This window comes from Malus sylvestris, chromosome 10 (assembly GCF_916048215.2).
Source record: "Malus sylvestris chromosome 10, drMalSylv7.2, whole genome shotgun sequence".
Lineage (NCBI taxonomy): Eukaryota > Viridiplantae > Streptophyta > Magnoliopsida > Rosales > Rosaceae > Malus > Malus sylvestris.
This window is the reverse complement of record NC_062269.1, coordinates 17,661,198-17,689,113: the sequence shown is the minus strand read 5'-3', so window position 1 is coordinate 17,689,113 and position 27,916 is coordinate 17,661,198. Positions and strand designations below refer to the sequence as shown.

The following is a 27,916-nucleotide window of genomic DNA, read 5'->3' as shown; positions in this document are numbered from 1 at the left end:
TCCCAAAAATGTGTCTGAAGTACAAAGTTTCCATGGCCTTGCAACGTTTTATTGACGGTTCGTAAGGAACTTTAGCACCATTGTGGCGCCAATGATAGAATGTTTGAAGAAGGGCAACTTTATTTGGGGTGATAAACAAGACAATACCTTTGCTTTAATTAAAGAAAAGTTATGCTCTGCTCATGTCCTCAACTTACCCAACTTTGATAAGGTTTTTTAAATTGAATGTGATGCAAGCGGAGTGGGTATTGGAGCTGTTTTATCTCAAGAAAAACGTCCCATTGCATTTTTCAGCGAGAAGCTCAGCGAAGCAAGGCAAAAATGGAGTACATATGCTTAAGAGTTTTATGCTATCATTCGTGCTTTACACCAATGGGAGCACTACCTTGTTATGAATTTGTCCTATACACTGACCATCAGGCACTGAAGTAGGTCAATAATCTGAAAAGTGTTGACAAGATGTATATGCGATGGGTGACTTATCTCCAAAAATTTCCTTTTGTCATCAAGCACCAATCTGGTACGTTTAATCGCATAGCTGATGCGTTGAGCAGGAAAGCCCAGTTATTGGTGACTTTGAGTCATGAGATTGTGGGGTTTGATTTCTTGAAGGAGCTTTATGAGGAGGATGACGACTTTAAAGACATTTGGGTAAGGTGTCTCCCTCCCATCCTCCTTCTGACTTTCACGTTACCGATGGGTTTCTTTTCAAGGGGCATAACTTATGCATTCCACGATGTTTATTGAGGGAGAAGCTCATTCGAGACCTGCATGGGGGTGGTTTAAGTGGTCATCTTGGGCGTGATAAAACCATTGCAAGCTTGGCGGAGCGATACTACTAGCCACAACTCAAGAAGGACGTTGGCAACATAGTTCACAACTGCTTTGTTTGTCAATCTTCCAAAGGTCAGTCCCAAAACGCAGGTTTGTACATGCCATTACCTGTCCCTACTGATATTTGGCTGGATTTATCTATGGATTTCGTGTTGGGTCTTCCCCGAACTCAACATGGAGTTGATTCAATATTTGTGGTGGTCGACCAGTATTCGAAAATGGCACACTTTGTTGCTTGTCGTAAGACATCTGATGCATCTCACATTGCTCAATTGTTCTTTCGAGAGGTGGTACATCTTCATGGTGTTCCTCAGTCAATTACTTCTGATCAGGATTCCAAGTTTCTTAGTTACTTCTGGATGAGTTTGTGGAAGATCTTTGGAACGACATTGAATCAGAGTAGCACGGCTCACCCTTAAACTGATGGGCAAACTGAGGTGACCAATTGGACTTTGGGTAATATGATTCGTTGTGTCTGTGGCAATAAACCAAAACAATGGGATTTGGTGCTTACTCAAGTTGAATTTGCTTACAATAGTGGGGTACATACCGCAACCGGCAAGTCACCATTTTTTATTATCTATACTTCGATTCCCCATCATGTGGTGGATCTTATAAGGCTTCCTCGTGGCCCAGGAGTGAGCGTTGCAGCTGAACATATGGCTGAAAGGGTTCAAACAGTGAAGAACGAAGTTACCGAGAAACTTGCTCGAACGAATGCCAAAAACAAGGCTGCTGCTAATAAACACCGACACTCCAAGATTTTTCAAGTTAGTGATTCAGTCATGGTGTTCCTTCAAAAAGAGCATTTTCCTATTGGTCACTACAGTAAGCTCCAACCTCGTAAGTTTGGCCCGTACAAGATTGTGAACAAAATCAATGACAACGCCTATGTGGTGGATTTGCCGGCGACCATGGGGATTTCTAGCACTTTCAATGTTGTTGATCTGCATCATTTCCATCTTGATGACGTTCCGTTATATCCTGATCACTCGAGAACGAGTTCTTTTCAAGGAGAGGAGACTGACGTAGGCATACAAAAACTGCTTGCTGATGCGAACAGTTTAGAAAAATCCCAAGTCATTTAGAGGGTCTTTCCTGATCAATGAGGATTTATTGTTGCTTGTCTTTTCATTTTCTTGAAACAAATCTTTATAATCTGTTCATTTGCTTTGTATTGGACAATTTTTTTGAATCAATACCAATTCTGAAACGAGAGTTTCTCTCACAATTACTGGAATTCCAGAGTTCTTTCAAGGGAGACTGTTCGTGATCCCTTTCTTACAATTTCCTCAATGTCAAACTTGGTACCAGAAACGAACTAGGAGAGATGAGAATTTCCACCAAGGCTTAAATCCAACAGGATCAAAAGGTTCCCAACATCCTTTAAGACCCAACAAATATAAAAATTAATAATTGACGAAATAAATAAAAGAAATAAAACATTAATATTCATAATACATATTTAGGAATTTTTTTTTTTTTTACTTTAACAATTTCTATTTTCTAACCTAACAAAATTTCTATTTCTCAATTCAACTCTCTCTCAAAATATGCTTCTAAAGTATATTTTAGGACATTAAGTTTTGAAAATACTTGATCTTGTACTTCTTAAAGGTTTACATAGAACTCATTATAAGCACATGTAAGGTCAATTCTCCTATAACTGTGGAATACATTCCAAACAATGCCCTTTATTGTGCGAGCTCAATTATAGTTTAACAGTAGCATTATTTGACTGTATACGATAAGAAGATTTGATTTTTTTTTTTGAACAAATGATATTATCTACACTATTTTTATTCAAATAATCCTTTCTGTATTGCAAAACATAATTTTGGCCCTTTATGTTTTGAATCAATCAATTTTGTCTTCCATGTTTTGACATTGGGCTTTGCTTTTTAAAGGTTGTCTAGTTAGAGGTCATATGGGTCCTTTCATTCTCTCGTGGAGATACAGTGGCACGACTTGGAATTTTCATCCTACATTATTTTTTTCTTGTGCAGCAGAAAAATTCATTTTTTTTCTCATACAAGAAAATATTAGAGGATGAGGATTCAAAAATAAAACCTCAAGTGCATGGAAGATAGTTGTTATGCCGTTTGATCACAACTTCAGTTCAGTTTTTTAGTTCTTGTTTTTTTTTTTTGAAAACTTTTTCTGTTGGTTTTTAAATTTTCATTTTCTTGAAAATTGGACTGAAAACCGTTAAAGTTTTCAATATTTTTTAAAATTTCAAAGTGAAAGAAAACCGAATAACTGAAAATTATATAAGTTCACATTATATAATTTAACTTAATTTTACAGGAGACAAATCACAATTTACAAGTACACCATATATGGATAATAATAGCTACACTGTGCTTGTATTGAGGGAATTATATATATTACAAATGAAAGTTATAAACACCTGAATGTGCCAATTGCAGTCACGAACGCTTTGCTGGCTAGTGGCTACATGTATATATTAATAGGTTAGTTACAAAAAGGAAAATAGTTGTAACTTATTTACTAAATAATTATTTAAATTAAGTATGATCTTGTTCACGCTATTTAGGGAACTATCGACAAAGAGGCCGATCCCTGGTTTATGCCATTGACTTTGTGTCTGTCAATTTCAATGATGTCCTTCACCAGGGCTAGGGCCAGAATTCTTGACACTAATTCCTAGAGGAGTTGTAAGGTTTACAACTCTGTGTCCTCCGGTACCAGGGCTCGGTCCTGAATTGTTCACTGCCTTGAAGAATAAGCTCTCAATCTCTCCAGTGACACCGTTGCGTGACGACCTTGATGAACTGCTGAGTGGTCGAGCTTCTATTAGAGCAAGATTGGAGCATAAGAGGAAGAAAGCAATGAGAAGAATAAGAAAGAACAAGGCAATAGACTTGAGTCCCATGGCCATTTTGGTAATATTATAGTCACTAAGGCTCAAGTTTTTTCTCCGAGTTAATGGTGCCTATGGAAAAGTGGCAAGGTTGGGGTCTATTTATAGTGCTTTTAGGTGGTGAAATTTTTCTGTAAGGGCAGAGGGCCAGCGTTTTGAGTTATGCTACATGTGGCATGGAAAATTGCTCACGAGTTAGGTCGAAAGGCTTCAAGAACAGTAGGAGAGGATAAAGTAAGTAGTGGCAAATTCATGAATTTTTTTTCTTTTCGTGAAGGCATTTCAATACTGATACAATGAGAATGCCTATCTCGGCTCTTTGAGGCATTTCATCACATATTGCCCCACCTTACGAGAAATTTTAATGAATCAACTCAATTGTTGAGCCAACGCCCCTGTACGTTGCCCGCCAAGTATGGACACCTGAGCTGAGGCATGCATGCCAGAATAGGTGTACTTGTCACACGAGGAAGACATAGTATTGGTCGTTTTCATTGTACCTGAGTAGATTGGATTGCATGTGAAGTCTAAGACTAAGGGTCACCCATGCTCCAGTTTATTTAATTTGTGTTTCCACATAGTAGAATTGAAATTTCGTCACACGTGAAGAAGAGTGTGAGGATTTGAAAGTCAAAGTCCCACATTAGAAAACAACCAAACTTTGCAAGGGCTTGGACCAATTCCCATATTATCAATTCATTGTGTGGTGAAGAACCACGAATTCCTTTCGTATGATTACATGTAGTTGTGGTCAGATAATTTGATAAAAATGCACGTACCCTGCTCATCATGAGAATGCGATGTGACAAATGAAGTCATATATGTTGATGTGGCGTCTGCTTTGGTTCAGGACCTGGGAGAGGTGGCTACTTTAGAAATTGAGAATTTGGCAGTACAAGTTTTGTTTGTAAAAGAGCCACCATGAAGCAAAGTCAAATGATATTGGAAGATCCATGTAGGTCGTATTCTGTAAGATATATTTTACGTGATACGTAAGGATATCATAGCTAATGCATTTTAACCTCCCAATTTCAGGAGTTCAGAATTGGAAATTATGGGATCTTTTGTAGCCCTTTAGACGGCACAAAGACATGACAATAATGCAAAATATCAGACCATCACTTAATGAGTGATTTGATTGATTAGGTATGTATATATGCTTAAATGGAGGGAAAGGGATCCTCTTCGAATTCCTTCCTTGCTAAAAAAATGGACACTCGTTTGTACTATAGTAAAAACAGATCCCAGCTAAAGGAAAAATTCTCTACTGCCGACTCCTACCTTTGGCTTTGGAATCAGTGGCAATCTTTTTAAAAATCATTCTTCGTCTCTTTCCTCTCACTTTTTGTTTACTTTATTTTGTGTTTAATTGTCACCGTGAAAAATTTTAGTTACTGTGATAGTCGTCATCTTTTGACCCACGTACACAACTATTATAAGGTTTTGGATCCAATTATCACCTTCGATATGGGGTTGAATGTGGAAGTCATGGAAGATGTCGAATTGCATTGGGATCGAGTTTTGTCAATACGACACTTTCAGTTTTAGCCGGTGCAGTGATATACCTTACAGATGTTCGAAGGATATGGAGCCAGGACATGATTTTATTATTTTATTTTGTTTTTGTTCAATAATTTTCAAGAATTGCCTTGGAGTTTGGTTTGATTTCTCTTTCTAGGAGAGTTTGCTAGTTTGATTGATCTCTATAGGAGAGTGATTGATTTTAATTTTTGTCACAACCCAAAAATGTAACGCGATAGCGCCACGAATCTTAATAATGCATGAGAGTTGTATGCTCCATTTCTCAAAACACGACAATTCTCCTGTATTTTTAAGATACGCAAGGCCTCTAAAACTAATAACCAAATAAACATTCAAGTTCAAGCAAAAGCCATAACATTCAAACCATTTCATAAGCAACCTTTTTACAAAAGAAATCCTAAATTTTCAATTTACAAAAGCCAAAGGAGTAATGGGTTTAGATAAATATATACATAAGCAAAAGAGGCTATAAATAAACAGTTTTCATTGAAACCAGAAAATCAATATTTACATTTCAAAAGCTGATTTTCTGACTTGAAAGCTTTGAGGTTGACAAGCTACAACCGCACACCTTAGTCTAACTCTTCCATTGTATCTCGCACAGCACCTAAAAATGTAGGGGTGAGCATCACATACAATCATTTACACCCCCTTGGGAGACACCCTAGCTAGGTTTGAAACTAGATGTACCTTAGTACTACACATAAAGAAAACAGTTTGCACAACAAAATCCTTTGGCTTGAGTTAAAATTTATTTCATGCTCATACAAGTAACTATAGTGGGATCCCGAAATTCTTTTTCTTCTGACAACCGAACACGCGGCCAACTACCCGTACCTAAAATAAAATTCTCAATGAATACCAACACAAGGTAGGGTAGTGAGAGTGTCCACTTACAACCTATACCACATAGACACAGGTACCCTCCCCTTATGGTTAATGGTACAAGTCCGTTTGTATAGGACCCTCCCAAGGTTTAGGGGATCGAAGCCCAAGGTAGTCACACACCCCCCCTCACTCTCAGGTCGTCATTACAATATAGAATAACATAAATCACATGCTAGAAAAATCAAACTCCTTTTCCTAACATGCAGTTCTAACAACCACAAAAAATCCAATGCATAGCTTACACGCATCAATATTTACATACATAATACATACCGAAAATCACTAACCAAGGTGTGAGTCCCCTTTACCTGATATTCCAAGCTTCAGGTAACAACTTTTTCCACAATTGTTCACTCTTATCACTTGATCTCATTTAAGCCACGAGAGTGCCTAATCCGGAAAAAATAATATCAATACACACTTTACATGCACCAACATATACTAATACTTCTCAATTCCATCTGCACAGTGCATGTATGTCCCAAAATAACCAAATCTAATATTTATTCATATGTGTCCCAGCTTAATTAATCTTTTCCATGAAATCGATTCAGGAGCCATATATCAAATACCATCTAACAACTAATGCACAATTGAATTCCATAACTCCAAATCAAGTAAAATTTTACCTGTCTTCTTCAATAATGTTGTTCGACCAGCCTTGAGACTTCCAAAACTCTCAATTCAACAATATAGCACTTCAAACATAAATTTTTAAAGTTATTAACATGAAATCCCCAATTAAAATAAAATTTCGAATCTGCAAATAAGCTTTGAATTCTTACCTTCGTTTGTAGAGCTCGACGTTATGATCACAGAGGCGAAAACGGATTGCAAATCAGATGTCTAAAGATTAACCAATGCATTTTTTTTTCACACAACCCACTTTAACCCATATAAACCTTTACAAACTCCATATAACTAAATATATATTTCTGGGGTTCCACCCCCCTTAAAATAAATTTCATCCCCGAAATTTGCACAGTCACTTGAACAAGTGGGGGTACTTCTGCTTCATATCATATTCTAATTCCCATGTAGCTTCTTCCACTTCGTGATGTTGCCATTTTACTTTGACAAGTGGTACACTTCGATTTCAGAGCTTCTTTATTTCTCAATCAAGAATACAATTTGGACCTTCAACATACGTTCCATTTGGCTCCAATGGTAAGTCCACCCATGGCTTAATATGCTGAATTTCTGGAGCACTTTTCTTCAATTTTGAAACATGAAATACATTATGAATATGACCAAGTTGGGGTGGCAGCTCCAGTTTGTAAGCAACATTCCCTACTCTTTCAATTATCTTGAAGGGACCAACATATCTAGGTGCCAATTTTCCTTTCATTCCAAATCGATGTATTCCTTTTTGAGGGCTTACCTTCAAAAATACAAAATCACCAGATTGAAATTCCAATGGTCTTTTTCTCCTATCTGCATTAGACTTCTGCCTACTTTGTGCAGTCTTAAGTTGATCACGAATAAGCTTAACCTTCTCGATTGTTTCCTTTATGATCTCTAGACCCAAAACTATTCGATCTTCTGCATCAACCCAACAAATTGGTGATCGACAAGGTCTCCTATATAGAGCCTCGTAGGGTGCCATACCAATACTACTTTGGTAACTGTTATTGTAGACAAGCTCCCAACATATCTTCCAAAATTTAGATGACCCGTTCTGATTGTCCATCAGTTTGTGGATAGTATGCCATGCTTAAATTGAGTTCCGTACCTAATTCCTCTTGTAGCTTTTCCCAAAGACGTGAAGTAAATCGAGTCTCAGTTAGAAACTATTGTTTTAGGGATTCCATGCAATCAAATAATCTACTCAATGTAGAGCATAGCAAAGTAGTTGATCAGTTATAAAGTCCATTGTAATGCTCTCCCACTTCCATTCTGGAACAGCTAATTGTTGCAGCATTCCAGATGGTTTTTGGTGTTCAATCTTCACTCGTTGGCATATTGAGCATTGACTAACATAATTGGCTACCTCTCGCTTCATCCTTTTCCACCAATACCTTCTTTTCAAATCTCAGTACATCTTATTGCTTCCTGGATGCATTGCAAATCGAGTATTGTGAGCTTCTTTTAGTACTTGTTCTCTTACTCTCTTATCTTTAGGCACAACCATTCTTTCTTTATATCTTAGACCACCATCTTCGTGAACTGTCCACTCTTCTAATGCTTCTCTAGATATTATATTTTGCTTCAACAACTTTATTTCGGGATCATCTTTCTATTTACCAATCAGTTCTTGTTCTAATTGAGGCTCCAATTGAAGTTTAGTCAAAACACCTTCACCCAAAACCTCTTTGTCATATGCTTCAATAGTTCCAAACATGTCATTTTCAGCCAACATTAAACTTGACAATGTACTTCTCATTTTTCTACTCAACACATCAACGACTACATTGGCTTTTCCAGGATGATACAACAATTCAAAGTCATAATCTTTTATATACTCCATCCATCGCCTTTGTCTTAAGTTCAGATCATGTTGAGTAAACAAGTATTTGAGGCTTTTGTGATATGAATAAACATAAAATTTACTACCATATAAATAACACCTCCAAATCTTCAAGGCATGAACTATAGCAGCTAACTCTAGATCATGAGTAAGATAGTGTTTCTCATGTGTTTTCAACTATCTCGAGGCATAAGCAACTACCCTTCCATTTTGCATCAACACCCTAATCCTTATCCCGACGCATCTGTGAATATTTCATATGGATCGTCACTATTTGGCAACACCAATATTGGAGCAGTAGTCAACCTTGTCTTAAGTTCTTTGAATGTAGACTCACAATCTTCACTCCATGCAAACTTTACCTCTTTTTTCGTCAAACAAGTCAATGGAGTTGCAATCTTGGAGAAGTCCTTTACAAACCTTCGATAATATCCGGCTAACCCAAGAAAACTTCAAATCTCAAAGACATTTTTAGGTCTTTCCCAATTCAACACTGCTTCTATTTTACTTGGATCAACTAAAACTTCTTCCCTAGAAATTACATGCCCAAGGAAACGCATTTCACTTAACCAAAACGCACACTTTGACTTCTTTGCATAGAGTTGGTTATCCAGTAAAGTTCCCGTAAATGAGTCTCATGTTCCTCTCGAGTCTTAGAATACACGAGAATGTCGTCGATGAAGACAATCACAAACTTATCCAAGTAGGGTCGAAACAGACGATTCATGAGGTCCATGAATGCAGCAGGTGCATTCGTCAATCCAAACGGCATAACAACAAATTCGTAAAGATCATAGTGAGTGAGAAAAGCTGTTTTAGGAATATCTTCTTCTCAGACCCTTAACTAATGATAACCCAACCTTAAGTTGGTCTCTGAGAAGTACTATGCCCTAAAAAGTTGATCAAACAATTCGCCAATCCTTGGGAAAGGATACTTGTTCTTTATTATCACCAAATTCAACTTTCGATAATCGATGCACAATCTCAAGGTCCCATCTTGTTTCATAACAAATAGAACCGGTGCTCCCCAAGGTGAAGTACTTTCTCTTACAAATATTTTCTTGAGTAACTCTTCTAATTGCACCTTAAGTTCCTTCAATTCCACCGGTGTTATCCTATATGTTGGCAAAGAGATGGGTTCAATTCCTGGTACCAAATCAATTCTGAACTCCACTTCACGATGTGGCAAAACACCTGGTAAGTCTTCTGGAAACACTTCAGGAAATTCACTACAGGGATCACCATCCACTCATTAGTATTCTCTTTAGTAGACAAGATGAGTGCATAACATAATAATACTTTGTTGTTCTGGAAACAATTCTTCAATAATAAACTCGGTGTCGTGTAACTTTCATTCACCCTGAGAGAGATTTCCTTCCCTTTAGGGGTCATAATTCTAACTTTTCCACTTCCACAACCAATTTGGGGTTGGTATCTTCTTAACCAATCCCTTCCTAGGATCAGTTCATACTTCATCTTTTCTAAAGGGTACAAGTTTGCTGTAAGAACTTGATCTTTCACCACCAACTGACACGCCCTAAAGATTTGATTTATAGATACTTTCCCTAACAACGGTACACTTAGGGTCAAAGGTTTCGTCACAAGTTCAGATTTCAACCCTAAGGAACTAGCCAACCATACAAATATAAATGAAAGTGATCCACCAATATCAAACAATATTATGGCTTTGGTATTGGAGAAGAGAATCATACCATTTAGAACCATCGTGTCATTTGCGGTAACTTCATCATCTTCGGTCAAAGCATACACTCTGCCACTTCCTTTTACAGGTGCACGATTTTGAGCTCCTCGACCTTGGTTCCCTTGGTTAGTCTTTTAAGATGCCTGCTGATTGCGTTGCGGTTACTGAACCGTTTATGTTTTAGCTCCTTGTTGAACTTAAGGTTGATTAACAACTGCAAAACCCTCACCTCTTTTTACCCTTATTTCCCCCAGATGTACCAGTTGAGGCTTTCTTTTTCAGAAAGCTGAGATGATCTTGCTCAAGTGCATAGGCAGCATCTACAATCTCCCTATAAGTCTTTGTTCCTTGACCTATAATGTTCGTTCTGATGCCATCTTTCAAGCCCAACATAAATTTTACTGCTTTCATATTTTCATCAGCTACTAGAGCCCTAGCATATTTACCCAACACCGTATACTTAGAGATATATTCAGCCACTATCATATCGCCTTGCTCCAGCTCAAAGAACTCTTTAATTCGTGTTTGTTTCAGAGCAACCGGAAAGTATCGATCAAAAAAATGTTGCTCAAAATCATCCCAAGTCATTTATTTATCTGTATTTTGATCACAGATGGTATCCCACCATGAGTCAGCTTCACATTCCATTACATGAGTAGCTAACTGAATTCGATTCTTAGATGGCACCTTCAAAATATCAAGCTTCTTGTTGATGTTCTTGATCTATGTCTCCGCCTTGTCAGAATCAGGTGTACCCCAAAACTTCGTAGGCTTCAACTTCAAGAAACGATTGAGATAGATAGCTTCTTGCTCACTTTCTTTTTCTTCCTCATTTCGCTGGTTTGTTAGTTGACTAGCCAAAAAGGCTTGAAATAACTCAGCCATTTGTTATGCACTAACTTGTGGGTTTGGCTAAACATTGTGAAGATCGACATGATGCTCTTCAGGGGCACTTTATAGTGTGCGAGGGTTGTCTTCAGGTTGTGGCGACATCTTGTCAACAAAACCAATAAACTGAAACAAAATGCATGTCTCAAGAAAATGTATATCAAAAGAAAACAAATGACTCAAAGGAAACAAATGTTGCAAAAAAAAATTAAAAAAATAAATAAAATTTTGAAATACCAAATTTTTTTTTTCTCCGGTTGCTTTTTATTTTAAAACAAGTTATAAACCATGCTCTGATACCATTTTTTCTGTCACGACCCAAAAATGTAACACGACAACGCCGCGAGTCTTAAAAACGCATGCGAGTTGTATGCTCCATTCTTAGAACACGACAATTCTCCTGTATTTTTAAGATACTCAAGGCCTCTAAAACTAATAACCAAATAAACATTCGAGTTCAAGCAAAAGCCATAACATTCAAACCATTTCATAAGCAACCTTTTTACAAAAGAAATTCCAATTTTTTTTTTCTTAACACATAACCCACTTTAACCGACCTAAACCTTTACAAGCTCCAAATAACTAAATATATATTTCTGGGGTTTTACAATTTTTGTTTTGGTGTGCTACCTTTTTTGGATCTATTTGTGAAGGGTATAGCTGTTTGATTTATTGGATTTACTATATTTGGTATTTTGGGATCATGGTGGTGATTGGGTGATGCGATAGACTCATGAGCATCGTACTCCCTATCTCAATTTATGGTTTGAGATTTTGTTCTCAAATGATCTCCCTGTAACACGAAGTTTAACAATTTTATTGATCTGTGTAATCATGTGGTTCCCGATGAGCTCGAACGAGTGCTTGAAGTCTACTCATTGCTTTACGATACCGATGCTTTATTGCAATATTTTTAGATTTAGTTTGCAAGGACCCTGTTGAGGCTGAAGTCTTCATAATATGTATTTGTAACGCCCTTTTATCAATATATGAATGAAATATCGTACTTTTATGAGAAAAAAACAATATTGATCTCTACTAAAAACCTGCTCAACTGCTCATGTGTGTGTGTATAAACTATATATATAAGTTGTCATTGCTTCTTTAATTTTCTTTCCAGTAGAATTGTATCACATCCAATCAGTGTTATTGGTTATTGAGGAAATTGTAGCAATGGTTCCTCAACTTTAACTTAATTGGAGTAGTGGTCCCTCAACTAAAAATCCATGACCATTGGTCTCTTAATTCTTCAAAACATGCAACTATGGTCATTTTCGTCAACTTCGTTAGAACTTTTATCAAAATGAGTCATGTGCTTAATCAAAGGGCAAGTATGGAAAACAAAATCAGAAAAAATTGTAACAATGGCCCCTCAACTTTAACCTAATTGTAGCGATGGTCCTTCTAATATGACACATTTTGATGGAATTCTGATTGAGTTGACGAAATGGATCATAGCTAACGTGTTGATGAGTTAAAAGACCAATGGTCATGAATTTTTAGTTGAGGGATCATTGCTCCATGATTAAAGTTAAAGGGATTATTGCTACAATTTTCTTTCCGTTATTTGTATGTGAAAAAGGTATTAACCCCACCAAGGTGACAATCTGCTTTTTGTAATACATTCGACCTGCCTAAATTGCCTTTAAAAGAGTCAAATTGTCTCGATGAGAATAGTTTTCCAAAGATATGAATTGGAAAGTAGCTTGCAGCGGTTGTTAATCACCATTATTATTTTTTGGGTGAATTTGCTTCACTATAGATGTTCCGAAAACATGAACTTTTTGGCGCAGTAAAGTGATGGAACTAACAAAGTCCATGGGTTTCTGTTGTCATTTTACTATTATTAGATTCCCAGTCTAGCATATGTTGCCAATTGGGGCATCTATACAACATTGTTATGAAACTTTTGCCTATGTTTTTGGGCATATATTCTTAAATTTCAGGTAGACGGGCCATGGGCCCACTCCAACAACACCGATATTGTCCCCACTTGACCACCTGCTCAATCCTTCATGTGTGGGGTTTTAATACAAAAGGTCTCGGTGTTAGTTAAAGTGGGGTAATTTTATATAAATGACTTGTTCTCAAGCCTTCTGGCCGATGTGGGACATAATAATTCTAACATATATTGTATATATATACTTCTGAAAAACAACCTTGTGGCACTAATTAATTAAATGAGAGCTTGTAGCACTAATAAAACTTAAACGGATAAACCCTTTCATATATTTTAGGGATACTTTGAATGCGGTCCCTTATCCTTGACATTCTTTGATTAAAACCTTAATAGCATTCAAAGTTTGATCAAAGTCCCTTGACTTTGTACACCTCATTATATTACTATTAATATTTTTATTTTTATAGTTTTGACATTAATTGTTGATATTTTATGAGATTTATAATCCTATAAATTTAAAATCCCTCATTATAATACTATTAGAAATGGTTACAATAAAAAAAATTCAAACATTTTGATTTAATAAATGGATAAAAACTATGTAAAAATAAGAAATAATAAATGGCAAAAGAAAGTATCCATAGTGTTAAAAAAAATTGGTACATTTTACAAAAAAATAGGTACATTTCACATATAACAAAGTGGTACATTAATAAAGAAGAATGGGTACATTATAAATAAATTAGGGTACAGATAAAAGATTAAAAAATTATGAGTACAAATGAATTTTTAAAAAATATAGGTGCTAAAAGAAATTAATACATGGGTACAAAATAAAACTAAAAAGAAAATAATACAAATTTTAAAAAAATGTTGCAAATTAAAAGTGGGTACTAACTAAAAATATAAATATATGATACAAAGTTTAGGCATAAAACATAAATATACCATATGTAATTTTTCTAACATTGATTAAATATACAATGTCATGTGACGGTATACATATGGGTACATGTGACAGCCCGTCCCTGATTTTAAGAGTTTTTAAAGTTTTAATAAAGGATTTTACAAAAATGCCCTTTGAGGCACGCACATTATTCGAGGTTAATCATTGTGTTGTGCCATCTAAGATTTGTTTTCATGACATATCCTCGTAGTACTCGTCGCTATGGAAGCGTGGACGTAGACGGTTCGTGATTTGGAGTTATAAAGAAAAAGATTTTAAAGTTTGAATTTGGGTATTTTATGAATTTTATTATAAAAATTTGGTGTGCCATTTGGATGGCCCAGATTAAAGGAAATCCGAAATAGATGGATCGAATGTAAGGGAAAGAAAATAAAAATAAAAAAATGAAGGAAGGTTTTGTGTGTGTGTGTGTGTGTGTGTGTGTGTGTGTGTTTGTGTGTGTGTGCGTGATTGGTGGAGAAAAGAAGAAAGAGGATTGGGCAAAATTGCCCAACCAGAAGGAAGAAGAAGACAGCTCCGGGAGAGTTTCGGGAGAGAAGCTGGGTGAATGGGGAGAAGAGAGGGAAGTTCCTGGCCAATTAGAGAAGGGAAAAGGAGGAAAGGAAAGAGGGTGAGAAGCGGAGGAAGAAGAATAGAAATGGGTTTTCAACCCGCGACCCGCGCGACCCGGTGGGTTTTCCACTCGTTTCCGTCGAAATTTCTTCATTTTTCCAGTGAGTTACTTCAAACCATCACTTGGAAAACCCTCTATGATCTTCCTTCTTCCTATTACACCCCAAAAATCAAAGAATTTGGCCTTGAAATTGGATGAAACCGTACGGTGTGTGTGGTGGCTTAGTGTACAAATTCTTCAAATCTTGAAATGTTTTCTTTCAATTACTAACACCATTAGCATTCACTTAGGACCTAGAATAAAGCCCAAGCATTAGTTAGAGCATCGGAGTGGTTTTGGAGGTCGAATTGAAACACCAATTTCTAGGGTTCTTCACGGGTTTGATGAAATTGGAGCCTTTCCAGGCCAAATTGGCCTTGGCCATAGGTATAAAGTTTACTCTACTCATTGAGATCTTCATTTCTGTAAATTTTGGTAATTTTTGGAAATAGTTGGATTTTCCGACGGCCGGGGCAGCCGACCGCCACCCACGGCAGCGCGTGGCCAATGAGCTGCCAAAGCTATTTTTAGGCCATAATTCATGCTCTAATTTCAGTTTTGGTGAATGAATGACGTATGATGATCATTAGAACCTAAATTCGTTACGATGCGTGGTTAGGCCAAAATATGAATTGATGATCAGACCGTTGGATCGTCACCAAACTTTGACACATTGTAATACGTAATATTTAAGGATTATAGGAACTTACGGATCAGGAATCTGATTTACGGATCTTTCGGAATTGGAGTTGTAAGTTCATAAGATAGAATGTTAACCGTCACTTGGTTTTGGTAATTGGTGGAGATCTGACCGTTGGATGGTAATGAAATTTTAGGATGTTGTCCTAGAGGTATATTGTAAATCTCTGGAAGTTTCAGATCAGAAATCTGAGTTGCAGATCTTCCGGATCAAACTACGTAGTGACGTGTTTTATATAAGTTATATTCTATCGATATGATTTCTGAGGCATGTCTTGATGATTATTCTAGGCGCCGATCATCATGAATCCTTGATGTGTTGTGCTAGGGAGTTGTAGGGCGAACTCCAGGTAAGTGGGCAGTTTTGTTTTCCGTATATACCTATATAAATGAGATTTTTCCCAGAAAATCAATTTAAGTGAAATGTGATATGAAATGCGTTATGAAATGCTATGCAAAATATATATCTATTTTATTTATGTATTAGTAATTGCATACATGCATGATTGGTGATGTGGACGCACAGGTAAGTGCCAGGTAAGTTCATAAATTAAAATTATGAGACTGTTGAGTTGATGTGATTGAAAGCTCATAAACATGCACTAAGGTGTTATGATTTAGTAGAGATGTGATTCAGGCCTGTAAATATATTTAGTCACCCCCACACCATATGCTCACATTGGATCCTATTTAGGTGCCCAGTCTTGTCGTACAGACCACTCGTAGGTGGTTCCAACTCGTAGGTGACTAGCGATTTATCGCATAGCTATTAAGAGATGATAGTTTGAGCATATCTATATTACACCCAGTTCTGTCGTACAGACCATTTCAGTGGTTCCGACTCGTGTACAGTGTAGTGCCGTACAGGTCACTTGTGGTGACTCCGGTTAGATTGATTGATGAGATTAATTATGAGCTATAATTTCAGCCGGGCTGATCACTCCATTGACATGTTATTATTTATGATGAACTTACTTCACTGATATACTTATATGATATGATGAAATATATTTTGACATGGCATATACTTTACATATCACTATTTCTGAGCTGGTTTTGAGATAAGTAATTATATTTTTATATTCCTGGGAAAGTTACAGGTTTTACGGAGAGGGGTTACCATATTTTGAGAAATGTTTTGTCTTTGAAAAGATTTGTTTTACTGACCCACTCAACTTTGTTTTTCACCCCTCCAAGTTCTAATTAGCTGAGTTTGGTGTCCACGAGGAATCCAACGGTGTCCTGACAGAATTCACCAAAGTAGGATTTACCTATGGGTGTTATATCTTAGTAATTGTCCTACTCGACTGCAACTAGACGTTCTTTTTACTCTAAATGTGTATTTATACACTGAGTTTCGCACTAGCATCATTTCTTAGCTAGTATTGCTAATGTTTCTTATTCGTAATTCTATTTATCTTTTTAGCTTCCGCACTATGCAAATGGTTACGTCACTCACACGTGATGGTCAACACTCCCTCCTTCGAGGCGGGGTGTGTCAGTTGGTATCAGAGCCTAGGTTGCAGTCCTGTATATCTTGAGAATTTCCTAATGTCTTATGTCAGAACTATACCGCCTCGTAGAGAGCCACATCATTCAGATGAGCTTAATTTCCCTGATATAGCTCAGTTAAGGGAAGCTATTGCTAATGTGATTATGTCTATTACCCAAAGGATTCCTCTTAAGACTGTGTATAAATTGAAGCTGAATCATTAAATGGAAAATGAAGGACTTAAGGGAGTAGAGCATTGGCTTAATCATTTGGAAAAGACGTTTTAGTTTATACAAAGTCAAAGGAATCTTTCTTTTGAAAGGTAAGTCGAGACAACTACCTAGTTTCCGTGTATCGAAATTACATCCTGGTGGAGACAGGAGTCTTATACGATGTCACCGGAAGAAACAGCTGATTGAGAATTGTTTAAAGAGTTGTTAAAAAAGGGGGGGGGGGTTTATTCCTCTGGCATATATGAACGATAAGAAACAAGAGTTTACAATTTGAGACAAGGAAAATAATGAGAATCAAAGGAAAGATGACCAAGGTAAAGGTCATGTGTCTCAAGAACCTAGCAAGACTTTAAGCTTCAAAAGAAGTGGAGTTAATTCTAGTTCTTCCAGCAAAGGTTTTAGTACCATTGATCAGATGCAAGGTGGTAGATTTACTGGAGATCCTAGATTACAGAGGCGAGGTGACTCTGGTAGAGGAAATGTACCTTTGTGCCGTAAATGCAATAGCATACACTTTGGAGAATGTAGGTGAGAAAGCAGAAGATGCTTTACATATGGACAAATGGGACATAGAACTGCAAGATACTTAGAATCTTTCGAGCTTGATCATGGGCACGTTAAACATTCTTGGTCACTTTGCTAGAGTTTTAATTGATTGTGATGTAGAAATTTTATGTTATTGACGATGTTGCCAAAGAAAGTAGTGAATGAGCATGATCGAGGAGTGTATATGTATTTCCCTATGAGGGGCAAGATGGTAATATTGTACCCTCGAAAATTGCTACTTACTTATCAAGACAACAGCGAGTTATCAATATTGCAGGCTGCAGACCGTAATATTAATAACATATTCGTTGGATTCGTTAAGCAAGTAAATAGGTAGTTCATTCTATGCTAGTATTGTGCTTATTCAGGGTGTCCAGTGATGGTGGATGTCGATGTTACTCTAGGCACAGATTGGTTGCATTATGAACGTGCCAATATATATTGCTACGAGAAATCAGTTACTTTCCATCGTCTTGGATTACCAGAGGTTACTTTTGTGGGTGAGCAAAGTGGAGTGAGGCATGCCGTTATTTCTGCTATGAGAGCAAAGAGGTTGTTATCGAAAGGCTGTCAGGGATACATAGCTCATGTGGTGTTGCAGGATCGTACTCCTAGTAGTGTGAGGGAAGTACGAGTGGTTAGGCATTTTTCCAGATATGTTTTCGGATGATTTACCTGGATTACTGCCAGATAGAGATGTGGAATTCACTATTGACTTAATTCCAGGTACGGATTCTATATGTTTCACCATTGCCATGCATTGATGAACTTTTGGACCAGCTTAGAAGTGCTGGTGTATTTTCGAAGATTGATTTAAGGTCTGGTTATTAACCGTTAAAGATCATCAGTGAGGATGTCCCTAAGATTGCTTTCAGGACTCGTTATGGTCATTACGAGTTTTTGGTAATGCCAGTCGGATTGACGAATACGCTTGCTGCTTTTATAAGTTTGATGAATCAAGTATTCCAACAATATCTAGACAGGTTGGTTAGTGTTTTCTTTGACAATATTCTGGCGTACTCTAAGACTAGAACAGAGCATGCTAGACATCTTAGGTTGGTGTTGCAAAGATTGAGGGAACATCGATTGTATGCTAAGTTTAGCAGATGCCAATTTTGGTTAAATCAAATGGCATTTTTGGAACATGTGATATTTGCACAAGGTATTCAAGTAGATCCTCAAAAAGTGACAGCTGGGGAAAATTGGGAACAACCTCGAACCGTCACTGAGGTACTAAGTTTTCTTGGTCTAGCAGACTACTATAGACGTTTGTAAAGGAGTTAGGTTTGAGTGGGATGAAAATTGTGATCAAAGTTTCAGCAACTGAAGTATTATCTCACTCATACACCTGTTTTAGCACTTCCAGATGATAGCGGTAATTATGAGGTCTACAGTGATGCATCCTTGAATGGTTTAGGATGTGTGTTGATGCAACATGGTAGGGTGATTGCTACACTTCACCACAATTGAAACCTCATGAGATGAATTACCCTACTCATGATTTGGAATTAGCAGCTAGTATCTTTGCTTTGAAGATTTGGAGACATTGTCTTTATCGGGAGAAAAGTGCAAGATTTGGAGACATTGTCTTTATGCCAGTTATGATTGTTATGGTCTTCTTCTTGATGATTTACGGTTCACTGGAGTGAAGTTAGGAGTGGAAGATAAAGAAGAAGCCTTACTTGTTAATTTTCAAGTTATGCCAAATTTTAGCGGGTCGTGTGCTCGAAACTTAGATGGATGATAAAGAGACCCAAGAATTAATTGAGGCAAGGAACGACGGGAAAAAGAAAGACCTCAGGGTTAGAGAATCAGATAGCATGCTTATGCAAGAAAACAAGATGTATGTACTTAATGATATGGAATTAAAGAAAGTAAATTTTGGACGAAGCATACTGTTCAGCTTATGCAATGCATCCTGGAGGTACTAAAATGTATCATACCATTCGACCATTTTTTTTTTTTATTGGCTAGATATGAAAAGGGAAATTGTTGAATTTGTGAATAGGTGTATCAGTCATCTGCAAATCAAAGCAGAAAGAAAGAAGCCTTTTTGGATTGATGCAGCCACTTTCCGTTCCATAGTGGAAATGGGAAAATATCACTATGGATTTTGTGTACAAGTTTCCTCGTACACGAAACGGGTGTGATGGCGTTTGGGTAATTGTTGATCGGCTTACTAAGCCAGCACAACTTATCATCCTTAAACAGATGGCCAGTTAGAGAGAACCATTCAGACTTTAGAGGACATGCTGAGAGTTTCGGTACGTCAGTTTGGTGATGATTGACAAGCTAAGTTGGATTTGATGGAGTTTGCCTATATTAACAGCTATCATTCTAGCACCAGGATGGCACAATTTGAGACACTTTAAGGGAAAACTTGTCGTATACCTTTGTGTTGGTCGAAAGTTGGTGAAAAACATTAGCAGGCCCTGAGATAGTAGAGGAGAGTACTCAGAATGTTTAAGTGATTAAAGCTATTATGAAAGTGGCCCAGGATTGATAGAAGAGCCTTGTCGATAGACATGCCACTGATCGAGTGTATAATGTAGGTGATTGAGTATTTCTGAAGCTTTAACCTTAGAAAGGTGGGGTTCGGTTCAGGAAGAAAGGTAAGTTAAGTCCTAGATACATCGGACCTTATGTGATCACCGAGAGAGTCGATGAAGTTGCTTACAGGCTTGAGTTGCCTCCAGAGTTGTCGAAAGTGCATAATGTGTTCCATGTTTCCATGCTTTGACATTATGTTTCATATCCTTCACATATGATTCCTCCTTAATCTTTGGAAGTTAATCCGGATTTGATTTATGATGAGGAACCAGTGACTCTCTTGGATTGGAAGGATAAGGTTCTTAGGATTAAGATCGTGCGTTTAGTGAAAGTTTTATGGAGGAATCATTCAGCAAAAGAAGCTACTTGGGAGACAAAAGATTGAATGAGAGAGATGTGTTTCAAGTTGTTTTATGGATATTGATGGATTGTAAAGATTGTGTAAATTTCGAGGACGAAATTTTTTTAAGGTGGGTAGATTGTGACAGCCCGTCCCTGATTTTAAGAGTTTTTAAAGTTTTAATAAAGGATTTTACAAAAATGCCCTTTGAGGCAAGCACATTATTCAAGGTTAATCGTTGTGTTGTGCCATCTAAGATTTGTTTTCTTGACATATCCTCGTAGTACTCGTCGCTACGGAAGCGTGGATGTAGACGGTTCGTGATTTGGAGTTATAACGAAAAAGATTTTAAAGTTTGAAGTTTGGGCATTTTATGAGTTTTATTATAAAAATTTGGTGTGCCATTTGGATGGCCCAGATTAAAGGAAATCCGAAATGGATGGCTCGAATGTAAGGGAAAGAAAATAAAAATAAAAAGATGAAGGAAGGTTTTTTGTGTGTGTATGTGTGTGTGTGTGTGTGTGTGTGTGTGTGTGTGTGTGTGTGTGTGTGCGTGACTGGTGGAGAAAAGAAGAAAAAGGATTGGGCAAAACTGCCCAATCAGAAGGAAGAAGACAGCTCCGGGAGAGTTTCGAGAGAGAAGCTGGGCGAATAGGGAGAAGAGAGAGAAGTTTCTGGCCAATCAGAGAAATGGAAAGGAGGAAAGGAGAGAGGGCAAGAAGCGGAGGAAGAAGAACAGAAATGGGTTTTCAACCCGCGACCCGCGCAACCCGGTGGGTTTTCCATCTGGTTCCGTCGAAATTTCTTCATTTTTCCAGTGAGTTATTTCAAACCATCACTTGGAAAACCCTCTATGATCTTCCCTCTTCCTATTACACCCCAAAAATCAAAGAATTTGGCCTTGAAATTGGATGAAACCGTACGATGTCTGCGGTGGCTTAGTGTACAAATTCTTCAAATCTTGAAATGTTTTCTTTCAATTACTAACACCATTAGCATTCACTTAGGACCTGTAATAAAGCCCAAGCATTAGTCGGAGCATCAGAGTGGTTTTGGAGGTCGAATTGAAAACACCCATTTCTAGGGTTCTTCACGGGTTTGATGAAATTGGAGCCTTTCCAGGCCAAATTGGCCTTGGCCACAGGTATAAAGTTTACTCTACTCATTGAGATCTTTATTTTTGTAAATTTTGATAATTTTTTGAAATAGTTGGATTTTCCGGCGATCCAGGAAGTTCGACCGCCACCCATGGCGACGTGTGGCCAGTGAGCCGGCAAAGCTATTTTTAGGCCATAATTCATGCTCTAATTTCAGTTTTGGTGAATGAATGACGTATGATGATCATTCGAACCTAAATTCATTACGATGCGTGGTTAGGCCAAAATATGAATTGACGATCAGACCGTTGGATCGTCACCAAACTTTGATACATTTTAATATGTAATATATGAGGATTATAGGAACTTATGGATCAGGAATCCGATTTACGGATCTTTCAGAATTGGAATTGTAAGTTCACAAGATAGAATGTTAACCGTCACTTGGTTTTGGCAATTTACGGAGATCCGACCGTTGGATGGTAATGAAATTTTAGGATGCTGTCCTAGAGGTATATTGTATATCTCTGGAAGTTTCAGATCGGAAATCTGAGTTGGAGATCTTCCGGATCGAACTACGTAGTGATGTGTTTTATATAAGTTATATTCTAGGGAAAATTAGGTTCACATCCTTATTTTTGTTACTCCATTAATTAAAATCCTATTCATTTTCAATTTTTGATCAAGGTCCTTGGGTATTAATAACATCATTAATTATTTGAATAATAAAATATTTTTAATTTTAAATATATTCATTTAGTGTTAAAAATGTTACAATTAGTATATTTATATTTCTGACTAAATTTTTTATCATATATTTTTATTTTTAGTTTGTACCTATTTTTAATTGAAAATATTTTTTAATTTGTACAAATTTTCTTTTCATTTTTAATTTGTACCCATATATTAGTTTCCTTTTGTGCCCAATTTTTTAAAGTTTTATTTGTGTTTGTACTAACACACCCCGCCCCGAAGGAGGACATGCTGGCCGTCACGTGCGAGTGACGTAACCATTTGTAGTCGAGTAGGACAATTACTAAGATATAACACCTGTAGGTAAATCCTACTTTGGTGAATTCTGTTAGGACACCGTTGGATTCCTCGTGGCCACCAAACTCAGCTAATTAGAACCTGGAGGGGTGAAAAACAAAGTTGAGTGGGTCAGTAAAACAAATCTTTTCAAAGACAAAACATTTCTCAAAATGTGGTAACCCCTCTCCGTAAAACCTGTAACTTTCTCAGGAATATAAAAATATAATTACTTATCTCAAAACCAGCTCAGAAATAGTGATATGTAAAGTATATGCCATGTCAAAATATATTTCATCATGTCATATAAGTATATCAGTGAAGTAAGTTCATCATAAATAATAACATGTCAACCGAGTGATCAGCCCGGCTGAAACTATAGCTCATAATTAATCTCATCAATCAATCTAGCTAGAGTCAACACAAGTGACCTGTACGGCACTACACTGCACACGAGTCGGAACCACTGAAATGGTTTGTACGACAGAACTAGGTGTAATATAGTTATGCTCACGCTACCCTCTCCTGATAGCTATGCGATAAATCGCTAGTCACCTACGAGTCGGAACCACCTACGAGTGGTTTGTACGACAAGACTGGGCACCTAAATTGGATCCAATGTGAGCATATGGTGCGGGGGTGACTAAATATATTTACAAGCCTGAATCACATCTCAGCTAAATCATAATCACCCTAGTGCAGGTTTATGAGCTTTCAATCACATCAACTCAACAGTCTCATAATTTTAATTTATGAACTTACCTGACACTTACCTGTGCGTCCGCATCACCAATCATGCATGTATGCAATTATTAATGCATAAATAAAATAGATATATATTTTGCATGGCATTTCATAACGCATTTCATATCACATTTGACTTACATTGATTTTCTGGGAAAAATCTCATTTATATAGGTATATACGGAAAACAAAACTGCCCACTCACCTTGAGTTCACCCTACAACTCCCTAACACAACACATCAAGGCGTCATGACGATCGGTGCCTAGAATAATCATCAAGACATGCCTCAGAAATCATATCGATAGAATAGAGGGAGACTTTGGATGCGGTCCTTAGTTATAAATATTCTTTGATTGAAACCTTGTTGGTTTTTAATTCTTGATCGAGGTCTTTGAAATTAATGTGATAATTTATTTCTATATATGTTACTATATTTTTTAAATTATAAATTAGAAAATTTAGTTGTTTATATAAATGAGATTTTAAATAAAAAAAAAACATAATTTGTGGGATTAATAACATTAGTAAATTTCTTCGATTAAACTTAACATGGATACATTTTAAAATCAAAGAAAAAAGAATGTACCCATATAAGTTTAAAAATGGATTAGAAAAAAATTGAATAGATTTTATATTAAAAAAAAAGGGTACATTTTACATCTAACAAATTAGTATATTTAAGAATGAGTACATTTAAGATTAAAAAGTTTTACATGAATGGGTACATATAATTAGCATGGGTAAAGCAAAATAAAAAGTACAATTAAAAAAAATATATGGGTACAAATACAAATAAACTTTAAAAAATATGGGCACAAAAGGAAATTAATATATGGATACAAATTAAAACTGAAAAGAAAATTGGTACAAGTTAAAAAAAAGAATTACAAATTAAAAATGGGTACAAACTAAAACTAAAAATATATGATAAAAAATTTAGTCATAAATATAAATATATTAATTGTAACATTTTTAACATTAAATGAATATATTTAGAAATAAAAAAAACATTTTATTATTGAGATAATTAATGATGTTATTAATACCCAAGGACCTTGATAAAAAATTGAAAAAGAATAGGATTTTAATCAATGAAATAGCAAAAAAGAAGGATGAGAACCTAATTTCTCCTATTAATAATTTAAAAACATTCAGTTTGAAGGGATCCACTCACGGTTAAGTGGAGGACCCTTCCTTGTTAGGCTTTTTGAGTATTATTTAGACATCGAATTAGCACAAACAGAGGGCGCCACATAATTTCGAACACCAAAAAACCTAAGGTTAGGTTTCAGGCCCTGCACGCGCCGCCATTTGCCGCCCTGGTGATGCCATGCGCCGTCACGCACTGGGAAAGACTTGCCGCCGTATGGTCACCATAGTTGGCAAACGCATCGCCATGGTTCGGCAACTAGACGTCTCACTTACAGTTAGTGTTCTAAAACGCGGTCAAGGCGGCTGCATAGGCGCAGGGCTTCAGACTGCCGCTGCGATTTTTTCAAAAACATTCAATAAATCTGCATAGGCGCAGGGCTTCGGGCTAGGCGGTCTTGGCGGAGGACTTGGGGGTTTTGTCAAAAAATTACAAGTCGATGTTTCACTACATAGCGTAGAAGAAGAAGGCGACAACATAAAATCTGAAAGAGAAAGAGGGAGAGAGAGCGAGAGGGCATGAGGGAAGAGAAAGCGAGAGAGAGACCAGTAGAAGGAAAAACAGTGCAATTGCTGAAAAAAAACGAAAAATTTGACCTGGACTCTTCGGATTTCTTCGCCGGAGCCGGTAACGTTTTCGAGGATATTTGCTGCGCTAGACTAGGTTTTGGGAAATTTTGCAGGGCAAGAAGATTGGGAATTAGGCAGAGAAGACGATGAAGAAATAGGCGGAGCAATCAAAGAAGAAGAAGTGGAGGAAGACTGGAAGAGGAAACGGGAAAAGCCTCCCGATTTCCAATGCGTCAAAACCAATTTCCCCTTATCTGATTGATTTCCACAAGTTATAAATTATAATAAAAACAATTACCCACTCCACTATTAAATAATATATTGTGTAATTATTTGGAAGATTTATATATAGAGATCAAAACTTTAACTATATTTCAACAACCTTTACTAGTTTTTAAACATGCCAATAAGAAACTTATTTAACACTTAAATAAACACACATTATATGTTTGCTCCCCATATTTTTATTATGTTCAAATACTTCATAATATATATGTCATTCTATTTTCTAATTTATGATGAAATTATATATATTTTAAATATAAACAAACACTTATTCACATGAAATACAATATATTTACTTAAATCCGCCTAGTCCGCCTAGTCCGCACTAGACGCCCGCCTAGACGCCCGCCTAGATTCCACCTAGCCGCCTAGGTGCTAGGCCTCAACCTACCGCCCAACTAGCACTTAGCGTTTTTTAGAACCTTGCTTACTGTTGTTGATGCCACGCGCTGGTCGATGGTGAGAGTATAGAGAGTTAACATAATATACCTTTTATATCGCTAGATTCGTTAAGTCTAACAAAATTGCTGACATCACCGTTAATCCTAACGGTGACCATTGTATGCTGCCGATCGTCGGCGCTGGAACCACATCGGAAATATGCAAAAAATTCCTTAGGGTTGTAGAGCATGAATTCAGTCCTAAATTCCATGAATTTAACTTCCAAACTACAACTAAGAAGCTCAGAGACTTACCCAAAGCAGTTTTAGGTGCAATGGGGGGTCGAATCTACCTCGAATTTGACAGATTTCCTTCGAACGCACTCGCTGGATTTTGGACAACAAGAATAGAGTGCATGCACAAGTAAGAATTCAGGATTTGGACTTCAAATAGCCCATGTTAGGTTGATTTTATGTGCAGGTTTTATACCTCTTACACTTATGATTTAGTTAACTCCGCCTGTTTAAGTTTATCTTACATTGCCGGTCCCAAGCCCGGATAAAGGAGGAGGGGGAGGGCGTCAGGTAGTCGACAGCCGGCACTCCATGATTACGTCGAATCCTTATGATAGCCGACCCCACTTAGTGGGAAAAGGCTTTGTTGTTGTTGTTGTACACTTATGATTTAGTTATAATTTTATATTAAATTGGTGAGTTTAATGTGTCTTGTGTGAGTTTTTGTAGAAAAAATGATTTGTGGATAAAGCAGGGAATTGAAAGCTTAAACTAGAGAAACACGAAAAATTATCGAGTGGGATGGGCTGAAGCGAAGAATGGAATAGTACACCATATAGAAATTTGGATCATTAAAGGAAGCACAATTTAATTAGGCGGTGCAAAGCATGCGGGGATGTTATTCCCAAAAGAAATTGGGTTTTAAGAGTCCAAAAGGGACGTGAAGAGCAAAGGGATTTTTAAAGAAAAGAAAAGAAAGAGGGCACATATAAAAGGGAGGAGCCCGGCACGGCAAGAGAGGAGGAGAGGAAAAGGGGAGATATCATGCACACTCACAAACTTCGAATTGGACAACTTCACAAAATGTTGCAGATTCCCAGGGCTTATCACACACGAATACAGAATTGGAGTTTTGGGTTTCTTTATGTCATCGAATTCATTCATGTTTGTTATTAGTTTGATCATGATCTAAGTCCTTTTGCTACGACTAGGGTGTACTCTTACATGAACGTATAATTCTCATTATTATATATTAATCTTAGTTATTTTCCATGTTGAGTAATTGTTATTGTGCTTTGTCGTTATCAAATAACTGGCCATTATTTGTGTGAAGAACTAAATTGTGATTAGCAGGTTGAGTTTAGTAGATTTCTTCTCATAACAATTACCATGAATTACATAATTGAGTAGACATATTGGTTATGATTTGTGTAGTATCGTGTGATTATCCGTTGAGCGTAAAGGGTTTCGGTTATCTATATTTGTGGCTAGACATAGCATGGGTAGATAGTTAGAAAGACGGTTAGTATATTTTGACAGAAAATATTGACGAATCAAGGGATAATTGCTAGCAACATGGGAATAATTTGAAGTTAATATGAATAACGGGATTAGATGGGATTGAGAATGAGAAACCTGATGTCCTAGTGCTTCCATATATTAATCTTGCATAATTCATTCACTTTTACTTCGTGTTCGATCAATTATCATTTTTACTTTCGTTTTGTTTCTTTGCATATTTGAAGTTGTCATTGTAATCCTTCTTTTATTTAAGTTTAGTTTGAAGTCAATCTCAATAGTAAATTTAGGTTAATCCAATCCTTGTTTGAATGACACTCTACTTATCACTATATTACTAGGACGATATTGTACACTTGCAATTATCAACAACGGCCCACATTACTTTCCCAGATTCACATAACTAGAAACCATAAGGAAAGTAACCTTCACAAGCTTTGAACTCAAACTGTTTTTTATCGGAGTTTGTCGTCCGAGTTAGGCATGCATGCACAAATAATTTACAGAGGTTAAAACCCTCAAATGTTATCACAAAACCAAACC

General features: G+C 36.8%; 2 protein-coding genes across 2 annotated transcripts; both read right to left on the bottom strand.

Annotated features, from left to right (window-relative positions):
• Window positions 1-3,451: 3,451 nt before the first annotated feature.
• LOC126584274 (precursor of CEP16-like) lies at window positions 3,452-3,736 on the bottom strand. Its single transcript, XM_050248710.1, has one exon. The coding sequence runs from the start codon at window positions 3,734-3,736 to the stop codon at window positions 3,452-3,454; it is 285 nt and encodes a 94-aa protein (XP_050104667.1).
• A 3,397-nt stretch (window positions 3,737-7,133) lies between these two features.
• On the bottom strand, window positions 7,134-8,531 carry LOC126584273 (uncharacterized). The gene is given in 2 exon segments (XM_050248709.1): window positions 7,134-7,690; window positions 8,393-8,531. Coding segments are annotated over 2 exon segments (696 nt in total).
• Between the last annotated feature and the right edge of the window lie 19,385 nt (window positions 8,532-27,916).